Here is a 19,347-nt window from a genome sequence, read left to right as displayed (position 1 = left end):
CGCCGTGCCGAGCCCTGGCGGACTGCTAAGTGCTGCGCTCAGTGACATCTTGTAGCAGTGAGTTCCACATGCTCATTACGTGCTGTGCACAAAAAGGGTTTTCTTTGATCACTTCCAGGGGCCATGGCCCTGCTCCAGGTTCTGAGACAGGGTGAATGGGGGCCTCTGTCTGAACCCCTCTGTCCCAGTCATTGTCTGCTCAACGGGGCGACCGGGCATCAGCAGCTACAGCACCGCAGATGGAATGCTCCGGAGGAGTTTGAAGGAGAGGGAGGGTGATGCACCAAGCAACAGAGACTGAACCGCTCCTGCCCTGACCCTGCAGCTAGAGCCCTGATCTTTTCTAATAGCAAACAGGCACACAGACAGGCGCAGACAGGCATGCAGACAGACACAGACAGGCGCACAGACAGACACAGGCAGGCGCACAGACAGGTGCAGGCAGGCACAGACAGGCATGCAGGCAGGCGCAGACAGGCGCACAGACAGGCGCACAGAGAGGCATGCAGGCAGGCGCACAGACAGGTGCAGGCAGGCACACAGACAGACACAGACAGGCGCACAGACAGACACAGGCAGGCGCACAGACAGGTGCAGACAGGTGCAGGCAGGCACAGGCAGGCATGCAGGCAGGCGCAGACAGGTGCACAGACAGGCATGCAGGCAGGCGCGCAGACAGGCGCAGGCAGGCACAGACAAGCACACAGGCAGGCGCAGACAGGCACGCAGGCAGGTGCAGACAGGTGCGCAGACAGACACAGGCAGGCACAGGTAGGCACACGGACAGGTGCAGGCAGGCGCAGACAGGCACAGTCAGGCGCGCAGAGAGGCGCGCAGACAGGTGCAGGCAGGCACAAACAGGTGCACAGACAGGCACGCAGACAGGCGCGCAGGCAGGTGCAGGCAGGCACAGACAGGCGAACAGACAGGCGCGCAGACAGGTGCAGGCAGGCATGGACAGGTGCGCAGACAGGTGCAGGCAGGCACAGACAAGCGCGCAGTCAGGCGCAGACGGCTCCCATGAGCCTAGGGGCTCACGGCGCTAGTCACTGTAAGTGCTGGGAGCTTCCCCCTCCAGATTCCACCCCCTGCAGCCCCAGCCCCCTGGCTCTGTGCAGCGCCCGGGTCCTGGTCTCCAGGCTCCCATGCAGATAGGAGACACCCCAGCGTGAGACCCCCCAGCCCACAGAATCCGCCTGGTGCTGAGCTCAGAGCCAAATTACGTGCTACTGCAGAGAACGTACTTACCCCTTTGGTCACTGGACTGTGGGAAACAGCTGAGAGCAGCACCTGCCTTGACACCGCCCCCCCCCGCCCCCGGCTCATCCTCATCCCCACCCTGCCCCCTTGTGCCCAGCGGCTGAGCAGCCCCCACACTGGGCCCTGGCACCTCTGATCTCAGCCACTGTGCTCTCTGGGCTGCCTGGCTGCTGTGCATTGCTCTGAGCTGGAGTCCTCGGGGACAGGCCCATGGGCTGGGTGTCACGGAGTCCCCGGGCGATGCTCTGGAGCTGCTCCCTACGAAGCCAGGCAGGACTCTGGGGGAGTCTCCTCTCTGGGAGCAGCCTGTCTGCAGGACCCACAGCTCACCCAGCTTCCCCCTTCCTGGGTCTGACCTCGGAGCATCCAGCATCCTCTGCCCCTCCGTGCGCTTCCCACAGCCAGTCCACCCAGCCTGGGGAAGCCAGAGGGTCCTGCCCCCCAACTCCGCAGTCAGACGGGACTCTCAGCCAGCCAGTAAAACAGAAGGTTTATTAGACGACAGGAACATGGTCTAAACCAGAGCTTGTAGGTGCAGAGAACAGGACCCCTCAGCCAGGTCCATTTTGGGGGTCAGTGAGCCAGACAACCCCGTCTGCACTTCACTCCATGTCCCCAGCCAGCCCCAAACTGACTCCCCCTCCAGCCCCTCCTCCACTGGGCTTTGTCCCTTTCACCGGATTCCTTTGTTCTCCAACCCTTTAGCTCTCACCTTGCAGGGGGGAAGGGCCAGGCCATCAGTGGCCAAGAAACAGGGTGTCGGCCATTCTCGGTGTCCAGACCCCTGCCCACACCTGCCCTTAGGGCTCTGCAATGATCATACACCCTTATCCCACCCCCTAGATACTTAAGAACTGCCTAGGGGAAACTGAGGCACCCCCACACTATTCAGAGGAAACATTAAGAACAGTCCCACTTCATCACACTGTGTAACTGGGCTTCCTGGTCCATTAGCATGCCAGCTGCCCGGTCCCGGTGGTGCACTCACTCAGTCCCTCCCTGATCCCTAGGACGGGCATAGCGCCACAGCCCCCGCCCTGGCTCAGGAGCATGCGGATACTGACATGGTATGTTCCTCTCCCCCAGGCCCACTGCCTGGCACCGTGGTGGATTTCTGGCAGATGATCTGGCAGGAGAAGGTCTCGGCCATTGTGATGTTAACGGGCCTGGTGGAGCAGAACAAGGTAGAGAACCCAGCTTCCTTTGGGGCCCAGGTCCTCAAACACTCCAGCCCCTCCCAGCCGGGGTCCACGGTCAGCTGGGGCCTCAGCCAGCCAGGTCTCGCCCAGCCCAGCCAGGCTGTTGGGGACCCCGGCTGTTGCTTTCCCTTCTGCATAGCTGTCCCCACGCGGGAGGGGAAGGGCAGCCAAGGGTGAGATGCACTCTTGGAGGGGGCCCTGTCCTGGGGCACCAATGGGGGAGCTGAGCAGAGACACGAGAGGGGGAGGCTAAGGGAATGGTGCACTGAGAGGAACCCCGGTCCTGGGTGGAGAGATGGAGACGGGGGTGGAGAAAGAGAGGGTGCCTCCGGCAGCTGTGGGGAGAGGGGAAGAAATTCCAGACCAACTTCCCAGCATATCTGCCTGCCAGTCAGGGGCCAGCGATCCTTGGGCCTGGCATGGGGAGATCCCTGCGCCCGTGGATGGGAAAGGGATGGGGCCATTCCACTCCGCACTCACAGCACGGCCAGAGAGCTATTAGGAGGCTGGCCTGCATGCCGGGAGGAGTACGGTGGGATCGCAGGCATGTGCAGTGTAGGGAACACCTGTAACACCAAGGTGATGCCAGACATTTCCCCTGGCTGGTGTCCGGGGCATGCCCAGACCAGGGCAGGCCCCGCTAGCCCAGCCCAGAGTCATTCCTGGCCAGGGGCTCCCCTCCCCACTCACCAGCACAGACCTCGCGCAGGGTGGGGGGCGCAGAGTGGGGGTTTGTCAGCGCTCAGGTGTCGCCCGCTGTTAACAGACCAAGTGTGAGCAGTACTGGCCGGAGGATGAACAGGTGTGCGGGGACTTCACTGTGACCCTCAGCAACATCTGGACAACCACGGGCCTGGTCACACGCACCTTCCGTCTGCAGAGGGTAAGGCAGAGCATCCTTGGGCTTCACCGACAGCCTGGCAGCCCTGCCCCTCCAGGGCCCCAGGGACTCCGCAGAGCTGTGGGGGGGAGGGCAATGTGGGGGGGAGGGGGCAGGGGGAAGTTTCCAGGGGCCGGGAGCACCCTCTGCAGGCCCATGATACACTCACAAGCAAACCTAACCCAGAGCAGCTGTTGCAGCATGTATAAACTCAGTGCTGGGGTGCAGGCGTTTCCAGGGGTGCGGGCATTTCCCAGGGCCCAGCAGCTGGCTGGGAGGAGCTGCTGACCCGTCACTCACCTGGGGACCCGGCCCATCCTGGATGCGAGGCGTGCCCTGTGTTGCTGTTGTGCCCGGGAGATGCAAGCAGGCCCTGGAGAATAACACCCTGCACGTTAGCCCGCCCAACCGTCAGCTCCAGCCAATGCCCGGTCTCTAGCCGCACAGACGGGAGAGCGGCTTGTGGGCAAAGGTGAGCATGCAGGCCCTTGCAGCACAGGTGGGCAGGTGCCCATGCAGTATGGCTGGGCCCTGGTGGCTCTAGATCCAAACAGCCTGTGGAGTGTAGCCTGGCTGGGCCCTGAAACTAGCCTGCACCCGCCAGCCAGCCCCACTCCATCGCCCCAGCCCTCCTGGTGCGGGGACTCCCCTGCAGCTCTATGTTCTCAGGACTCCGGGGCTCCCAGCAGCCTGGCCACGGGGGCTGCTGGTGCTGGAGGGAGTTCTGAGTGCTCGGAGCCCCTGCTCAATTCCCCGCCCCCACTGCCCTTTTCACAACCCTCTGTCCTCCCACCTCTCCTGTCTGCCCTCTCCTCAGGCAGGTTCCCCTCTCCCGAGAAACATGCAGCAGTTTCACTACCTGCTGTGGCCAGACCATGGGGTCCCCAGCAACCCGGCCCGGCTTCTGCAGCTGGTGGAGATGGTGAACGAGAGGGTGTCGCAGGCACCTGCCGGCCCCGTGCTTGTGCACTGCAGGTACTGGCAGAGAGGGCTGGTGTGGGGGGGGCAGGCCCAGGGCCCGGCGAGCACCTCACTCTCTTCCCCTGTCCCCAGCGCGGGGATCGGCCGCACAGGCACCTTCATCGCCCTGGACTTCCTCCTGAAGATGGCGCAGGCCGAGGGCAGCGTGGATGTTTTCCGCTGCGTGCAGAGGCTGCGGGAACAGCGGGTCAGCATGGTGCAAACAAAGGTGAGGAGCTCAGTTGAGTTCCCTGTGCCACGGGCAGGCCGCCCGAGCAGGGGTTTGCTGCCTGCCCTGCTCGTAGTGCCCAATTCAAAGGGCAGGTACTTTCAGGGTTCCGCCCCCTGGCTGCTGAGCTCAGCTCCTGGGTCTGGGCTCAGGCCGGTTACTCCCCCCACAAGGGACCCTCCGCATGGATTTGGCCCTGCAAAGCCAGCCCGACCACGCGACATGTGGCCCAGCTGCAGGGAGCCAGCACTGAAGCTACCTAGAGACTAGATTTTGGGATCCTGTCTCTGAGGAGAGGTCTGAGTCCCGGAGGTGCTGGCAGAACCCCCAAGCTGGGATCTGAGAGCATCCTGGACAGGTACCCAGCTCCCACAGGTGCTCCTGGGATGGGAACGCTCACACATGTGCCTGCAGGGAACTGATCACCCGGCTGGAGTTACGGGGGCCTGCACCCAGGGCAGGATCCAGGGGGATTGTCTCCTTCTGTCACAGCGTGAGGGGGAATCAGGGCCCTGCACCCCCACTTCCGGTGATTCACCGTGACTCTCAGCCAGCCAGTAGAACAGAAGGTTTATTAGAGGCGACAGGAGCACAGTTCAAACCAGAGCTTGCAGGCATAAACAGGATCCCTTAGTAAGGCCCTTCTGGGGGGCAGGGAGATTCGACCCCAGCCTTGGGGCTCCCTCCTCTTCCCCAGCCAACTCCCCAAAACTGGAAACCCCTCCAACCATCTCCCCAGCCTCCCCACAGCTCCTCCTCCAGCCTTTGTCCAGTTTCCCGGGCAGAAGGTGTCACCTCACCCCAACCCCCCTCCTGGCTCAGGTTACAGGCTCAGGTTTCTTCCCTCAAGGGAAGTCTCCCATCCCCAATGAAACTCTCCTGCAACATCCCCAGGTCAAATCCGCCCCACTCCCTGCTTCGTCACATCTTCCTCTGGAGCATGAGTCTGAGCATGTCCCACGGCTCTGCTGGTACGGCTCGCTGCAGGTGGGACTCTCCCCCAGATGGTGTCACTCTGCCGGAGAGGCTGCCGGGTGAATAGGGCGCCCTGGCTGCATGGGGCCTGGGTGGTGAGAATGTGGCAGAGGAGGTCGCTGGTCCCCAGCTAGGGCAGGGGGTACTAACCCATCCCTGTAACTGCTTTATCTGGAGCACCCATCACTGTAGGGTCTGTCTGGCACCTGGGGCAGCACTGGCAGGCTCAGGGGGACTACGCTCAGGCCACTGGTACAAAAGGGAGGATTTCCACCATCTGGAGCCAAAGGATGGGCTGGGGGTGGGGACAGAAAATGGGGACTCTCCCCCCCCCCCAAGCGAAATGTGCCAAGAGTCTGTTCCGTTGGCGCGAGCGTGCCTAGCGCAGGAGTGGGTCTCCAGCCTGCCCTCAGGGTGCACTTGATGGCACATGGTATCTGGGCTCCCCGCAGCACCAGGCATCACCTTCTGGCCCCAGGTGCTGGCCCCCTGTGATGGGCTGGGCTCTGGGGCCAACACCTGCGTTCCTCTCCCCAGGAGCAGTACACCTTCCTCTACGAGGTGCTGCTGGAGGGGCTGCTGTGCGGGAACACCGGGGTCCTGGTGGAGAGTGTCCCTAGCCACGTCAGCCTCCTGCGCCAGCCCGACGCCCAGACACAGAGCAACGGGTTCTCGCGGGAGTTCAAGGTACCTGTGGGAGGAACCATGGGGCTGGCCCAGGGTCTGGACTCTGCCTTCTCCCCTGGTCCAGGAAAGCAGGGGGCTGGGAGCCAGGGCTCCTGGGTCCTGCGCCCTTTGCTGCCCTGAACTTGCTTTGTGACATTGGACAAGTCACCCTCCATTTGTGCCTTAGTGCTCAGTGATGTCCGGGAGCAGCGTTTCCCGGGCCGTGGGACGTGTCGGGGGCTCCGTGTCGTCCGGGAGCAGCGTTTCCCGGGCCGTGGGACGTGTCGGGGGCTCCGTGTCGTCCGGGAGCAGCGTTTCGCGGGCCGTGGGACGTGTCGGGGGCTCCGTGTCGTCCGGGAGCAGCGTTTCCCGGGCCGTGGGACGTGTCGGGGGCTCCGTGTCGTCCGGGAGCAGCATTTCCCGGGCCGTGGGACGTGTCGGGGGCTCCGTGTCGTCCGGGAGCAGCGTTTCGCGGGCCGTGGGACGTGTCGGGGGCTCCGTGTCGTCCGGGAGCAGCGTTTCGCGGGCCGTGGGACGTGTCGGGGGCTCCGTGTCGTCCGGGAGCAGCGTTTCCCGGGCCGTGGGACGTGTCGGGGGCTCCGTGTCGTCCGAGAGCAGCGTTTCCCGGGCCGTGGGACGTGTCGGGGGCTCCGTGTCGTCCGGGAGCAGCGTTTCGCGGGCCGTGGGACGTGTCGGGGGCTCCGTGTCGTCCGAGAGCAGCGTTTCCCGGGCCGTGGGACGTGTCGGGGGCTCCGTGTCGTCCGGGAGCAGCGTTTCCCGGGCCGTGGGACGTGTCGGGGGCTCCGTGTCGTCCGGGAGCAGCGTTTCCCGGGCCGTGGGACGTGTCGGGGGCTCCGTGTCGTCCGGGAGCAGCGTTTCCCGGGCCGTGGGACGTGTCGGGGGCTCCGTGTCGTCCGGGACCAGCGTTTCCCGGGCCGTGGGACGTGTCGGGGGCTCCGTGTCGTCCGGGAGCAGCGTTTCGCGGGCCGTGGGACGTGTCGGGGGCTCCGTGTCGTCTGAGAGCAGCGTTTCCCGGGCCGTGGGACGTGTCGGGGGCTCCGTGTCGTCCGAGAGCAGCGTTTCCCGGGCCGTGGGACGTGTCGGGGGCTCCGTGTCGTCCGAGAGCAGCGTTTCCCGGGCCGTGGGACGTGTCGGGGGCTCCGTGTCGTCCGGGAGCAGCGTTTCCCGGGCCGTGGGACGTGTCGGGGGCTCCGTGTCGTCCGGGAGCAGCGTTTCCCGGGCCGTGGGACGTGTCGGGGGCTCCGTGTCGTCCGGGAGCAGCGTTTCCCGGGCCGTGGGACGTGTCGGGGGCTCCGTGTCGTCCGGGAGCAGCGTTTCCCGGGCCGTGGGACGTGTCGGGGGCTCCGTGTCGTCCGGGAGCAGCGTTTCGCGGGCCGTGGGACGTGTCGGGGGCTCCGTGTCGTCCGGGAGCAGCGTTTCGCGGGCCGTGGGACGTGTCGGGGGCTCCGTGTCGTCCGAGAGCAGCGTTTCCCGGGCCGTGGGACGTGTCGGGGGCTCCGTGTCGTCCGGGAGCAGCGTTTCCCGGGTCGTGGGACGTGTCGGGGGCTCCGTGTCGTCCGGGAGCAGCGTTTCCCGGGCCGTGGGACGTGTCGGGGGCTCCGTGTCGTCCGGGAGCAGCGTTTCCCGGGCCGTGGGACGTGTCGGGGGCTCCGTGTCGTCCGGGAGCAGCGTTTCGCGGGCCGTGGGACGTGTCGGGGGCTCCGTGTCGTCCGGGAGCAGCGTTTCCCGGGCCGTGGGACGTGTCGGGGGCTCCGTGTCGTCCGGGAGCAGCGTTTCCCGGGCCGTGGGACGTGTCGTGGGCTCCGTGTCGTCCGGGAGCAGCGTTTCCCGGGCCGTGGGACGTGTCGGGGGCTCCGTGTCGTCCGGGAGCAGCGTTTCCCGGGCCGTGGGACGTGTCGGGGGCTCCGTGTCGTCCGGGAGCAGCGTTTCCCGGGCCGTGGGACGTGTCGGGGGCTCCGTGTCGTCCGGGACCAGCGTTTCCCGGGCCGTGGGACGTGTCGGGGGCTCCGTGTCGTCCGGGAGCAGCGTTTCGCGGGCCGTGGGACGTGTCGGGGGCTCCGTGTCGTCCGGGAGCAGCGTTTCGCGGGCCGTGGGACATGTCGGGGGCTCCGTGTCGTCCGGGAGCAGCGTTTCCCAGGCCGTGGGACGTGTCGGGGGCTCAGCGTCCCAGGCTGTTGCTTATTACAAGGCTCCTGCGGTGGGATTGGTGCTGACGATCCTGGTGCAGGCCAAGCACCAGAACCCAGCTCTGCCTGAGAGCGACCTGCCCTGCACTTCTCTGGGCTGCCTTGGAGGCAGCTGTGTGCAGTGAGGAGGGCCCACTCCACCAGCCCCTCTCCTGACATGTTGAACAGCAGAGTCCCCCTCATGCTTGCTGCCCCACACTGGCCCACGGGGCCCGGCCCCTGGAGACTCGGGTGGGATCCGCTCCCTGGCATGACCCCTCTGCCTGCCCGGTCAGCCCCGAGACGGCTGAGTTGCAGCGTGGAGGCAGGCTGTGGGCATGGTGCTATCGGGTCTCGGGTGGGAGCAGGGAGCCACGGCTGGGAGCTGACGCCGCTGCATCCTCCCGCCCGGCAGGCCTTGCAGAAGTTTTCCGAACTGTTCCAGCTCTCCCCATGCAAGGAGGCCCAGCAGCCCAGCAACCAGCCTAAGAACCGCAAGCCGGCGATCCTGCCAGGTAACACGGTGGGGCCGGGCCTAGCCTGGGGCACTGGGTGGGCACCATGGCCCGGGAGCCCTCAGGGACCTGGCTTTCCCGAGGCCCTGGTGGGTGTCTGTGGAGACTTGTGGCCCAGGGAGTGCCATGCCTCTCCGTCCTCCCAGCCGCTGTCCCTGGCCGGGAGAGCTCCCAGGCAGTGCTCTGCCAAGGGCCCCGGCCAGATCCCTACGTTCATGGCCCAGCCCCACCCAGCATCCACCAGCTGGGACCCCCACCCCGTGCCACCAGCATCCTGCCCCTGCATGATGTGCAGCGGGCGCTGAGGCTATGACACTGGGAACGGAAGGGGTGTGCTCCTCCGCAGCGCTGCTCAGCCAGGCCCCGGGCACAGGCCCTGTGAGCTTTGGGGGGCTGGGCGCAGCTGCTTCTCGGCCCACGCCGGGGGCTCCCGCTGGGTGCAGACCGCCTGGCTCAGACACGGCCTCTCTCCTTCCATCCCCTCCCAGCGGATTGCAGCCGCCCCATCCTGATGTCCTCCCTGAAAGCGGACGGCTCGCCCGGCTACATCAATGCAGTCTTTGTTGGCGTAAGGCTCCGTCTGGCCCGAGCGTGGGTGCGAGAAATGAGCCCCCGGAGCTCTCCAGCCCCAGCCCTTATGTCTGTTTGCCAGGGCGTCGTCTGCGCCCGTTGGCAGTGCCCAGCGATGGGGCTGCCGAGCACCAGTCTTCCCTTGGGACTCCCGCACACAGCGGGCCTCAGCACCAGGAGATGGTCCCCATGGATCAGCTTCAGTCCCCTGCACCGCATCCCCTCCCCCTTCCCCTCCCCCAGCCCAGCTGTGCAGCATCCTCCCTCCCCCCCACAGCCCAGTCTGCGGTATCGCCTCCCCCCAGCCCAGCTGTGCCTCATCCCTTCCTCTCCCCCCCACAGCCCAGCTATGGCGCATTCACCCCTTTGCCCGTGGCTTCCTGGAGTGACCCTGCCCCCCCAGGGTGAGCCCTCTTGCTGTGTCTGGGCTGGGGACCCTGGTGGCTCTGGCTGGGGGCAGGAGGGACTCAGAGCCTGAAGCTGGGCTGGCCGCCTTGGGTAGGGGGGAGATGGTCCGGGGCAGCATGGCAGCCTGTGTGTTCCTGGGTTTGGGTCATGCTTCCTCTCGGCAGAGCCCCTGGCCGGTCCCCATGGCAGGGCTGGGACCAGCAGCATGGCTGGCGGGGGTGAAGGCTCTGGTTAGTGCCTGAAGCAGGGGAGAAGGCCGGTGGCTCCCACTGGGTCTGTCTGTCTTGCAGACGTATGCGGAAGAAGACAACGTCATAGTCACTCAGCTACCGCTCAGGGAAACGCTGGTGGATTTCTGGTCCCTGCTCTGGGACTACACCTGCACCGCGCTGGTCATGCTGAACCGCATCGAGGAGTTGGACCAGGTCAGCCCTGTGCACCCTTCTGCCAACTCCCCTGCACACACGGGGCCTACTCCGGACTCTGCCAGCCATGGGGCATGAGCATATCAGAGCAGGGCCCTGGCACACCCTGCTGAGGTTCAGGGTAGCCAGCTGAGGGCTTGTAGCACAAATGGGGGTTGGAGGGTGTCACGGAGTCCCCGGGCGATGCTCTGGAACTGCTCCCTATGAAGCCAGGCAGGACTCTGGGGGAGTCTCCTCTCTGGGAGCAGCCTGTCTGCAGGACACACAGCTCCCCCGGCTTCCCCCTTCCTGGGTCTGACCTCGGAGCATTCAGCATCCTCTGCCCCTCCGTGCGCTTCCCACAGCGAGTCCGCCCAGGCGGGGTCCTGGGGAAGCCAGAGGATCCTGCCCCCCAACTCCGCAGTCAGACGGGACTCTCAGCCAGCCAGGAAAACAGAAGGTTTATTAGACGACAGGAACATGGTCTGACACAGAGCTTGTAGATGCACAGAAGAGGACCCCTCAGCCGGGTCCATTTTGTGGGGGCAGTGAGCCAGACAACCCCATCTGCACTTCACTCCATGTCCCCAGCCAGCCTCAAACTAAAATTCTCTCCAGCCCCCCCTCCTCTGGGCTTTGTCCCTTTCCCGGGCCAGGAGGGCACCTGATTCCTTTGTTCTCCAACCCTTTACCAATCACCTTGCAGGGGGGGAAGGGCCCAGGCTATCAGTGGCCAGGAGACAGGGTGTCGCCATTTATGTACCCTGGCCCTTTGCTCTGCAACAATTACAGCCCCTTATCCCACCACCTAGAGACTTAAGAAATGCCTAGGGGAAACTGAGGCACCCCTACAGTATTCAGAGCACACATTAAGAACAGTCCCACTTCGTCACAAGGGGGCCTGATCCGAGCAGCTTAGTTTCTGGAGCTTGAAGGAGAACCTCCACCTCCCCGCCTCACCACAGTGACGGGGTTTCCCTCCCTGCCGCGGGGCTGTCTGCCCATGCTATAGCCCCCAGAGCTGCCTTTTTGACTCCCGATGGGAATCCCCAGATCCAGGCCAGGCAGCGGAGAGTGTCAGGGATGCCTGGGTGCCTCCGGGAGGGCGGGTGCAGTCGGGTGTGGAGTGGGGTTGGGGATGGGGGATGGTGTCTGGCTGGCTGGCTCTGGGGCTCTGTTGCTTACTCCCCCTCACCATTACACACTGGCACTGTCTGCAGAGAGACGGGGATACGCCGTGTGTCTGTGCGTGTCGGGCAGCTGCAGCCTCCCTGTTCAGAGGTGGGCGCTGTGCTACCTCCCACTCTGCTCCCCCCTGCCGGCGGGTGCCTAGCAGTGGCAGCCCAGGCTCCCCCGCCATTCATAGCCCGTGCTGCAGCTCCCCGGCCTGCCAGCCACGTAGAAGAACCCGGCTCACCTCCCCGCTGCCCTGTGTAACCTGAGCCCCTCCCATCTCACTCGGGGCATCTGCCAGCCCGCAGCCCTGAGTGGAGCTGCGCGGTCCTAGCCCGTGGAGTGGGACCCAGGGCTGGCTGAGACAGGAGATGCAGGCATGGTGGTGCACATCTTGGCCGGATTGCTGAGGTTGCACTTGCACCCATGGACCCTGGCTGGAGTGGTTCCTGTAGCTTATGAGTGTACATGCCTGAGGACACCAGGCTGTGTGTGCCCTGTCTCTGGCCGGGCCAGTCTGTGGGCACATGTGGGGGTGGGGGATGCTTTGTGCATCAGAACACTGCTATGTGTGCCGGCGTTAGGCCTATGTCTGTGTGTGTGCATGGTCCATGCGTGCCCTGTGAGCACATGTCTGTGAGTAGGTCCATGTGTGGGGTCTGAGCATTTCCCTTGTGGGCCGGCGTTAGGCCTATGTCTGTGTGTGCCTGGTCCATGCGTGCCCTGTGAGCACACGTCTGTGAGTAGGTCCGTGTGTGGGGTCTGAGCATTTCCCCTGTGGGCCGGCGTTAGGCGTGTGACTGCGTGTGCATGGTCCGTGCGTGCCCTGTGAGCACACGTCTGTGAGCAGGTCCGTGTGTTCACTCCCCAGACATACCTGGCGTTCTGGCCTATGCACGGAGAGGCCTCTTACGGCCGTTTCCACGTGAAGCTGATCTCGGAGGAGCCGGGAGCTGGCTTCACCATCCGCACACTCGCTGTAACCAACAGGCAACAGGTAGGCTCTGCCCCAGAGTGAGGTGCCTGGGATGGTCCTGGGTCATCCTCTGAGATCAGCCCTCAGGGCCCTGGCCCCCGGAGGAGCCCGAGGTGGCCCAGCAGGGCTCCCAGGTCAATGGAGAGCCAGCTCAGAGCTGAGATTCAGGGCTAGCCACTGATCCGACCACTGAGATCAGAGACGCTATCGCTGCCCTGAGAGGGTGACCCTCGCATGGCCAGGGCCCCTGGGAACTCCAGGTGGGACCCTCGGAGCAGGACTGGGCCCTCGCCTGCCTAGAGAGCGATCACTGCCCCCCAGAGGATGGGACTGTGTGGGGAGGGTGTTGGTGAGTCCCGCCTTTCAGAACCGTCCTCTGCGGCAGGCAGCCCAGCAGCCAGGCTGGAGAGAAGGCAGGGCCCACAGACAGTATCGTAACTTCCAGCTGTCCTGCTCTACTTGGCTGCAGTCCTGTGCCCAAGTCTGGGCACCCTCTGCTTTGGGAAGGGGGGGCAAGCTGGAGAGAGGCCAGAGGACAGCAACACACATGAGAGACGATTGAGAAAACCTGACCGGTGCGGGGAAGGTTCAAATAACTGGGCGTGTTCAGGGCTGGGGAAAGAAGACTGGGGGGACCTGAGAACAGTTTTCAAATGCTAAGGGCTGTTATCCAGAGGATGGGGATGAATTGTTCTCCATGGCCACTGGAGGTAGGACAGGAAGTGATGGGCATGATCTGCAGCAAGGGAGCTGTCCATTAGCTATTAGGAAAATCTTTCTGACTCTCAGGGTAGTTAAGCTCTGGAAGAGGCTCTCAAGGGAGGTTGTGGGATCCCGTCACTGGAGGGTCCTAGGCCAGGTCGGATAAACCCCTCTCAGGGATGGTCTAGGGTTACTTGACCCTGCCTCAGCGCAGGGGGCTGGACTTGGCGGCCTCTCAAGGTCCCTTCCAGTCCCACATTTCCTGGAGTCTGGCCTGTGGCTCTGCGGTGGGCCGGAGCCAGGCTGTTCAGAGACGTGGGCTCTCACCATTGGGAAGGTCGCTCCCCCAGGTTTGCATGAGGGTCTGATACGACTTAGGACCGGTCCCAGTCCCATAGCTCGTCCTCGGGCTGGGGGCCAATGGCTGAGCTTGTGGAAAGGTGAGTTGGCATGTAGCCCCCTCCCTCTCTGGGACTGCCCCCTTTCTGCCCATTAGCCTTCCCTGAATTGCCCACCAGCCTCGCTGCCAGGGTATCCTCTCTGCCCAAGGCTGACTCTGCTGCGGTTCCTCCCCTCCTCACCTGTCTTCTCACTAGCCCAAGAAGGCCGCACTGGAGATCAGGTTCTGGCAAGTAGATGACTGGCCCATGCAGCAGCGGCTCCCCCCATGCCCTGCCACCATCATCAGCTTGCTGGGGGAGGTGGAGCGGAGCCAGCGGACAAGCCAGGACAGCCACGTTCTCGTCACTTGCTGGTGAGTGAGGGCTCTGGGCCAGGCAGGCCTGGTGCGAAAGGCTGGCTCTGCCCGGCACGGAGTCGGCGAGTGTAGCAGGAGCTCACTCCCAAGCCCTGCAGCAGGAGGTGAGTCAACACAGCGGGCGCTTGGCACAGACTCTCCCGGGGGGAGGCTGGCGTAGACTGGGAGCGTCGATAGCTGTGGAACCTTTCTGCCAGGTGCAGCTAGCAGCAACCGTAACCAGGGCCGGGTTCAATACCTGGGGGTTCCTTTCCATCGATACAACACAGAACCGGCTCAAGCCCCCACCCAGTGACCTGGGACAATTACACCCCACCCCTGGGCACCTCTGAGAGGCAAAACTTCCCCTCTCACAAGCACAGTCTGAGTGTAGCAAAGAAACTTTTAATGAAAGGAGGGAAGTCACCTGACATTAATTAGGGAAAATGCCACAAACAAGATTCATAAACATAAACTGTGAGCAGGACACCCAGCCCAGAGTGCGTAGGGCAGAGCTTCCGCCTCATGTTCTTGAGATCTACAACCAACAGTTCCTTTTCTGTGCCCCCCTCTGCTCCCTCACCTCACCCCACTCACAGGGGTTGTCCTGGGACAGTGAGGACCCAGGGTTCAGAGGCGCAGCTGTGAGTTCCCCTCCCACCTGGGGAAGAAGGCACCTGGCTTGCGCCGGCCTCTGAGCACTTGCTCTAGTTGGCTGCCCTGCCAGTCGCTCATTCTGCTCACCGCTGCACCAGCCACTCGGTCACCAGCTGACTGTCAATTGCCTTCTGCTGCCCCCTGCTATGACCTTGGCACATCTGTCTCTTAGTAATTGCCAGCTCTGTGCACTGCCCCATCTCAAGGGATTCCAGCTCTCAGTGGTTTTAGCTCTTAGCAGGTAGGGCAGAAACACAGTCCTACCACAACTGGTTCCAGCTCTGATTGGGCATTTAACAGAAGAAAGAGGCTTCTAATGAAGCCTATTTAGCTCTATTCTTTGAACAGTGGAGGGAACAGGTTAAACCAGTCTAGGGACCTTTAGGGAGAATCCAAACACCCTGGCTGGGACACATGTGCCCACCCCTCTGACTTTCACGGGGATCTGGCATTCGAGCCCCTGGCTTAACAAGGTCCTTTCAGCTGAGGGTGAGCCCCTCATTTGGGGCAGGCTGAGCACAGCCCTACTCCCCTTTACTCATACAACAAAGACAACAACATGGATAACAGCATTTCACTCCCCCTGCATTCGGTACTAAAGTGATTTGTAACCCAACGTTGATCATTTTGAGCAACACCACTCTGTATACTAGTGTAACGATGCGGCCTTTGGCGGGACACTACTGAGAGTATCCATTCAGGACAAATTGCTTGGAGCAGGGCAGTTATAGCCCAAGGCTGGGGTTTCTCCACCTCTAAGGCAAACCAAACAAGCCAAACAGAGAGGACTTCAGTTTTACCCCAATGACTAACCAAAGTCATACATGCAATTCCTTCAGACATTCCAGTTCCCCAGTATCACCACCAGCACCACTTCTTATGGGGATGAATGATTATGAAAACCAATACCTGAGTAAAAGAAAAAAGGATCCTAAAGGACCAAGCCCCAGACCAGGTCAATATACAAGTCAGATCTTACCCACAAATCACGCTGTTGCCAATCCTTTAGAATCTAAAATCTAAAGGTTTATTCATAAAAAGAAAAAGAAATATAGATGAGAGCTAGAATTGGTTCAATGGAATCGATGACATACAGTAATGGCAAAGTTCTTGGTTCAGGCTTGCAGCAGCGATGGAATAAACTGCAGGTTCAAATCAAGTCTCTGGAGAACATCCACAGCTGGGATGGGTCATTCAGAGCTTCTGTTTGTAGCAAAGTCCCTCCAGAGGTAAGAAGCAGGGAATGAAGACAAAATGGAGAGATGCAGCTGCCTTTTATAGTCTCTTGCCATGTGGCCTGTGCTTCCTTTGTCCCAAAGACAAGCTGTCCATCACCTGGCCTGGAAAAACCTCAGAGTTCTGTCCATAGGCAGGTCCCTGCAGACCGTGCTGAGTCCCAAGGCGTGTCTGCCTTCTCTCAATGGGTCAGGTGTGTAGCTGATGGTCCCTAATGGGCCATCAAGCAGGCTACGCAGAGCTGATACCAAACTGTCTGGGGTGTCACCCAGAAGCACAACACAAGTTTGAAATACAGACAGTACAGAGCCAATTCTTATAACTTTAAATACAAAAATGATACCTGCACCCAGATAGCATAATCATAACCAGCAAACCATAACCATGTCTTAGACATCTTACTTGACCTCTTTTGTACAAGATTTGGTGCCACTACAGGACCTTGGTTGCAACAATGATCTATACGGTCACAATTCATGTCAATAACATCACAGCTGGATACCTAGGAAGAGTAGGACATTTATGTAAATACAGTCTAGTCCTGAGATCTCTCCCTGCCACCCACCCCCAGCCATCTGTCAGGGGAGAATTCATTCAGATCCTCCTTACAGTTGATAGACCCTTGAGCTTCCAGGTCCTCGTCAGCTGGAACGGCCTCTCTACAGCAGACCCATCTCTGCTCCCTCCCCTGGGACTCGCACCCAAACCACCCAGCACAGTGCCCAGGGCTTCCTTCTGCGAGCCCCCTGACTGACTGGCTGGTGGGAGCATGTGGACCGGGCACCCCTGTCCGAGATGTGGCAGCCCAGGCTGCCCCGCCCCAGCCATAGCCATAGCCTGGGCTGCAGCTCCCTGGTGCGCCAGCCACGTAGAACAGCTACAGGTCTGGCCGCTGGCAGCTCGGTGCCATTGGGCGACTTCTGGCCTGCACTGATCTGTACTTCCCTTCTCTCCCACAGGGACGGTGCCAGCCGCTGCGGGCTCTTCTGTGCCGCCACCTTCCTGTGCGAGCAGATCCGCAGCGAGGGGCTGCTGGACGTCTCGCAGGCGGTGAGACTGCTGAAGCGCCGGCGACAGCAGATGATCAAGGACGTGGTAAGTGCCCCAGCCTGGCCCAGAGAGGCTGGTGCTCCTGCTGCCAGCCCCAAGGCCAGGAGCCACAGCTCAGGCAGCCCCAGGGACTGCCCCAATTGGCCTGGGGACAGTCACACAATCAAAGGTCCTGCCGCCCCTGGCGTCCTGTGCGCTGCTCTGTCGCTCCCTCTCCAGCTCCTTGGGCCCAGGCTGATTCCAGAGCTCCCAGAGAGGGAAACAAACCCCAGCCCCAGCTGCCTCGGCATGGTGTGGGGGGAGAACGACCTGCAGCCTCTTGGGATTGTGCTTCACATCAGAGGCTATAGTGGTGGGATCTGTTAGAGCCAAGACAGCACGGCAGGAGTGGGAGCTCCTGCGGGCTCTGGCTCGGGGAGGCTGCGGCCGGGGGCCGGGCTCCTGCCGGGTCTGGCTCGGGGAGGCTGCGGCCGGGGGCCAGGCTCCTGATGGAGGCTGGGTTTCTGACCCTAGATCTGGCAGGGGGACACACACCTGAGCATGGGTCACTCAGGAGCTGCAAGACCCGCAGCCGGCCCTGCACGCCGAGGGGCAAGAGCAGGGGCATGTGCGGGTGGGTCTGGGCCTGTCACACGGGGTGCTGACATGCAGCCTTCTCTCCGCAGGAGCAGTACACATTCTGCTATGAGTTAGCCCTGAGCTATCTGGACTCATTCAAAATCTATGGGAATTTCAAATAGAGGCGAGCAAGGGACCTTCTCGAGTCGCGACCTGCTGCTGCTGCTGCTTCTCGTGGCTGCTCTGTGCCTGGGCAGAAGCCCGTGTCCTGGGGAGCGAGCCGGGGCCATGGAAACTGGCAGAGATGAGAAGGGCCCTGGTGGTGCCAGCTGGGACGCTCTGGACTCCTGACATGCCCTACCCTGGAGCCGACGCAGCTGGCTGAAGCAGACGGTTTCCTCTGGGACTCATTTCCAGGGTGTGGGTTGGATGCTCTGAATCTGCTATCCCAGACTTTGCCCAGCCAGGGACTTGGGTGGTAACTTACCTGGAGCCAGAGCGCGTGTGCATTGTGACTTCTCAGGGTTAGCCGAGGTGTCCGGGGGGAATCAGTACCACCGCTCACAGCGGGAGGGAGCCCTGGCCATGCCCACCGGGAAAACTCTCCCAAAGTCCTGGCTGCCGGCAACAGGAGCACTCCACTCTGGGCTCCGCGAGCCCTGTGCTTTCCCTCTGCAGGCTGGTAATTTACACACCTTGCCCTGTTACACTCACGGGCCTGATCTCGTGTCTCCTGGACACCAGCAACACACACCGATCTGCTGCCCTGTGGAAACGGTGAACTCACTTTACCAGCTTCACCTCAGTTCAACCCACATTTTAGGTGTAGCCCAGCCTGTCGTCTTGTAAGCAAGGAACACGGTCCAGTGCTGGGACAGCAGCTGTTCCAAGGAAAACCTTGGAATCCCCCAGATCCCTGTTTCTTGCCTTATTGTCCTTAGTTATCAATTCTGTCAAAGCTCAGACGCATTAACACGCTTCCAGGCCGCACTATGGACTATGGTTGCACTTGTCTTCAGGCACTGCCCAGAGGCTGGGTGCTGCCATTTGAACAACTTGGTATAACTGGGACAAGTTTAAACATCAAAAGCAGCTGATTAAAGCTCAGTTTAAAGTTCTCTTGGGCCACGTTGCCTGTGCTTACAAGGCAAGGCCACACCCAGCTTTAGCGCAAATCCAACTTGGGGTCTCGCTAAAGTGTCGCCTGAACAAGTGAACCTTCAGTTATTGTTAGGAACAAGCCGGAGAAATCCAAGTTCTGACCTGAAATCTCACCACCCCTCCTTTAGCCTGTAACCTAAGGGGCAGGGGAGAGGCTCTCTGCAGGGCGTCAGCAAAGCTCAGAGATCTGCCTAGTGCCAGCAGGGCTCTAGCCTGTCTCCGGGCCGGGAGGAGGCAGCTCTGCACCGGGCACTGACCAGCTGGCGTGCAGCTTTCAGCACACTGGTTCTCTGCTGCTTCGCTTGGGTGCAGTGGAAGGTGTCAGTATGCCTCTAGCTTTCATCCAGATCATACCACTCGATCCATTGTCTACAGCCAAGCGCTACGATATAACCACATTTGCTCCAACCCCTCAGACAGAGACAAACACCTACAAGATCTCTATCATGCATTCCTACAACTACAATACCCACCTGCTGAAGTGAAGAAACAGATTGACAGAGCCAGAAGAGTACCCAGAAGTCACCGACTACAGGACAGACCCAACAAAGAAAACAACAGAACGCCACTAGCCATCACCTTCAGCCCCCAACTAAAACCTCTCCAACGCATCATCAAGGATCTACAACCTATCCTGAAGGACGACCCATCACTCTCACAGATCTTGGGAGACAGACCAGTCCTTGCTTACAGACAGCCCCCCAATCTGAAGCAAATACTCACCAGCAACCACACACCACACAACAGAACCACTAACCCAGGAACCTATCCTTGCAACAAAGCCCGTTGCCAACTCTGTCCACATATCTATTCAGGGGATACCATCATAGGGCCTAATCACATCAG

At 61.7% G+C, this 19,347-nt stretch overlaps 1 protein-coding gene across 8 annotated transcripts in view; it reads left to right on the top strand.

Annotated features, from left to right (window-relative positions):
- The window catches only part of LOC119856159 (receptor-type tyrosine-protein phosphatase U-like), a 68,757-nt gene extending 50,299 nt beyond the window's left edge, over positions 1-18,458 (top strand). For 7 of the 8 annotated variants that reach the window (XM_038403349.2, XM_043515210.1, XM_043515211.1 and 4 more), the window contains 12 exons: positions 2,347-2,444; positions 3,226-3,342; positions 4,157-4,314; positions 4,393-4,528; positions 6,041-6,190; positions 8,771-8,870; positions 9,359-9,438; positions 10,139-10,273; positions 12,297-12,422; positions 13,700-13,857; positions 16,692-16,827; positions 17,448-18,458. In XM_038403349.2, coding sequence (XP_038259277.1) covers positions 2,347-2,444; positions 3,226-3,342; positions 4,157-4,314; positions 4,393-4,528; positions 6,041-6,190; positions 8,771-8,870; positions 9,359-9,438; positions 10,139-10,273; positions 12,297-12,422; positions 13,700-13,857; positions 16,692-16,827; positions 17,448-17,522 — 1,469 coding nt within the window. In that variant the 3' untranslated portion in view covers positions 17,523-18,458. Of the gene's footprint in view, positions 1-2,346; positions 2,445-3,225; positions 3,343-4,156; positions 4,529-6,040; positions 6,191-8,770; positions 8,871-9,358; positions 9,439-10,138; positions 10,274-12,296; positions 12,423-13,699; positions 13,858-16,691; positions 16,828-17,447 lie in introns of all 8 variants that reach the window. The other variant, XM_043515206.1, reaches the window with a different exon arrangement.
- Positions 18,459-19,347: the final 889 nt, after the last annotated feature.

This window comes from Dermochelys coriacea, chromosome 5 (assembly GCF_009764565.3).
Source record: "Dermochelys coriacea isolate rDerCor1 chromosome 5, rDerCor1.pri.v4, whole genome shotgun sequence".
Taxonomy (NCBI): domain Eukaryota; kingdom Metazoa; phylum Chordata; order Testudines; family Dermochelyidae; genus Dermochelys; species Dermochelys coriacea.
Note: the sequence above shows the minus strand (reverse complement) of the source record. Positions and strands in the feature narration are given on the sequence as shown.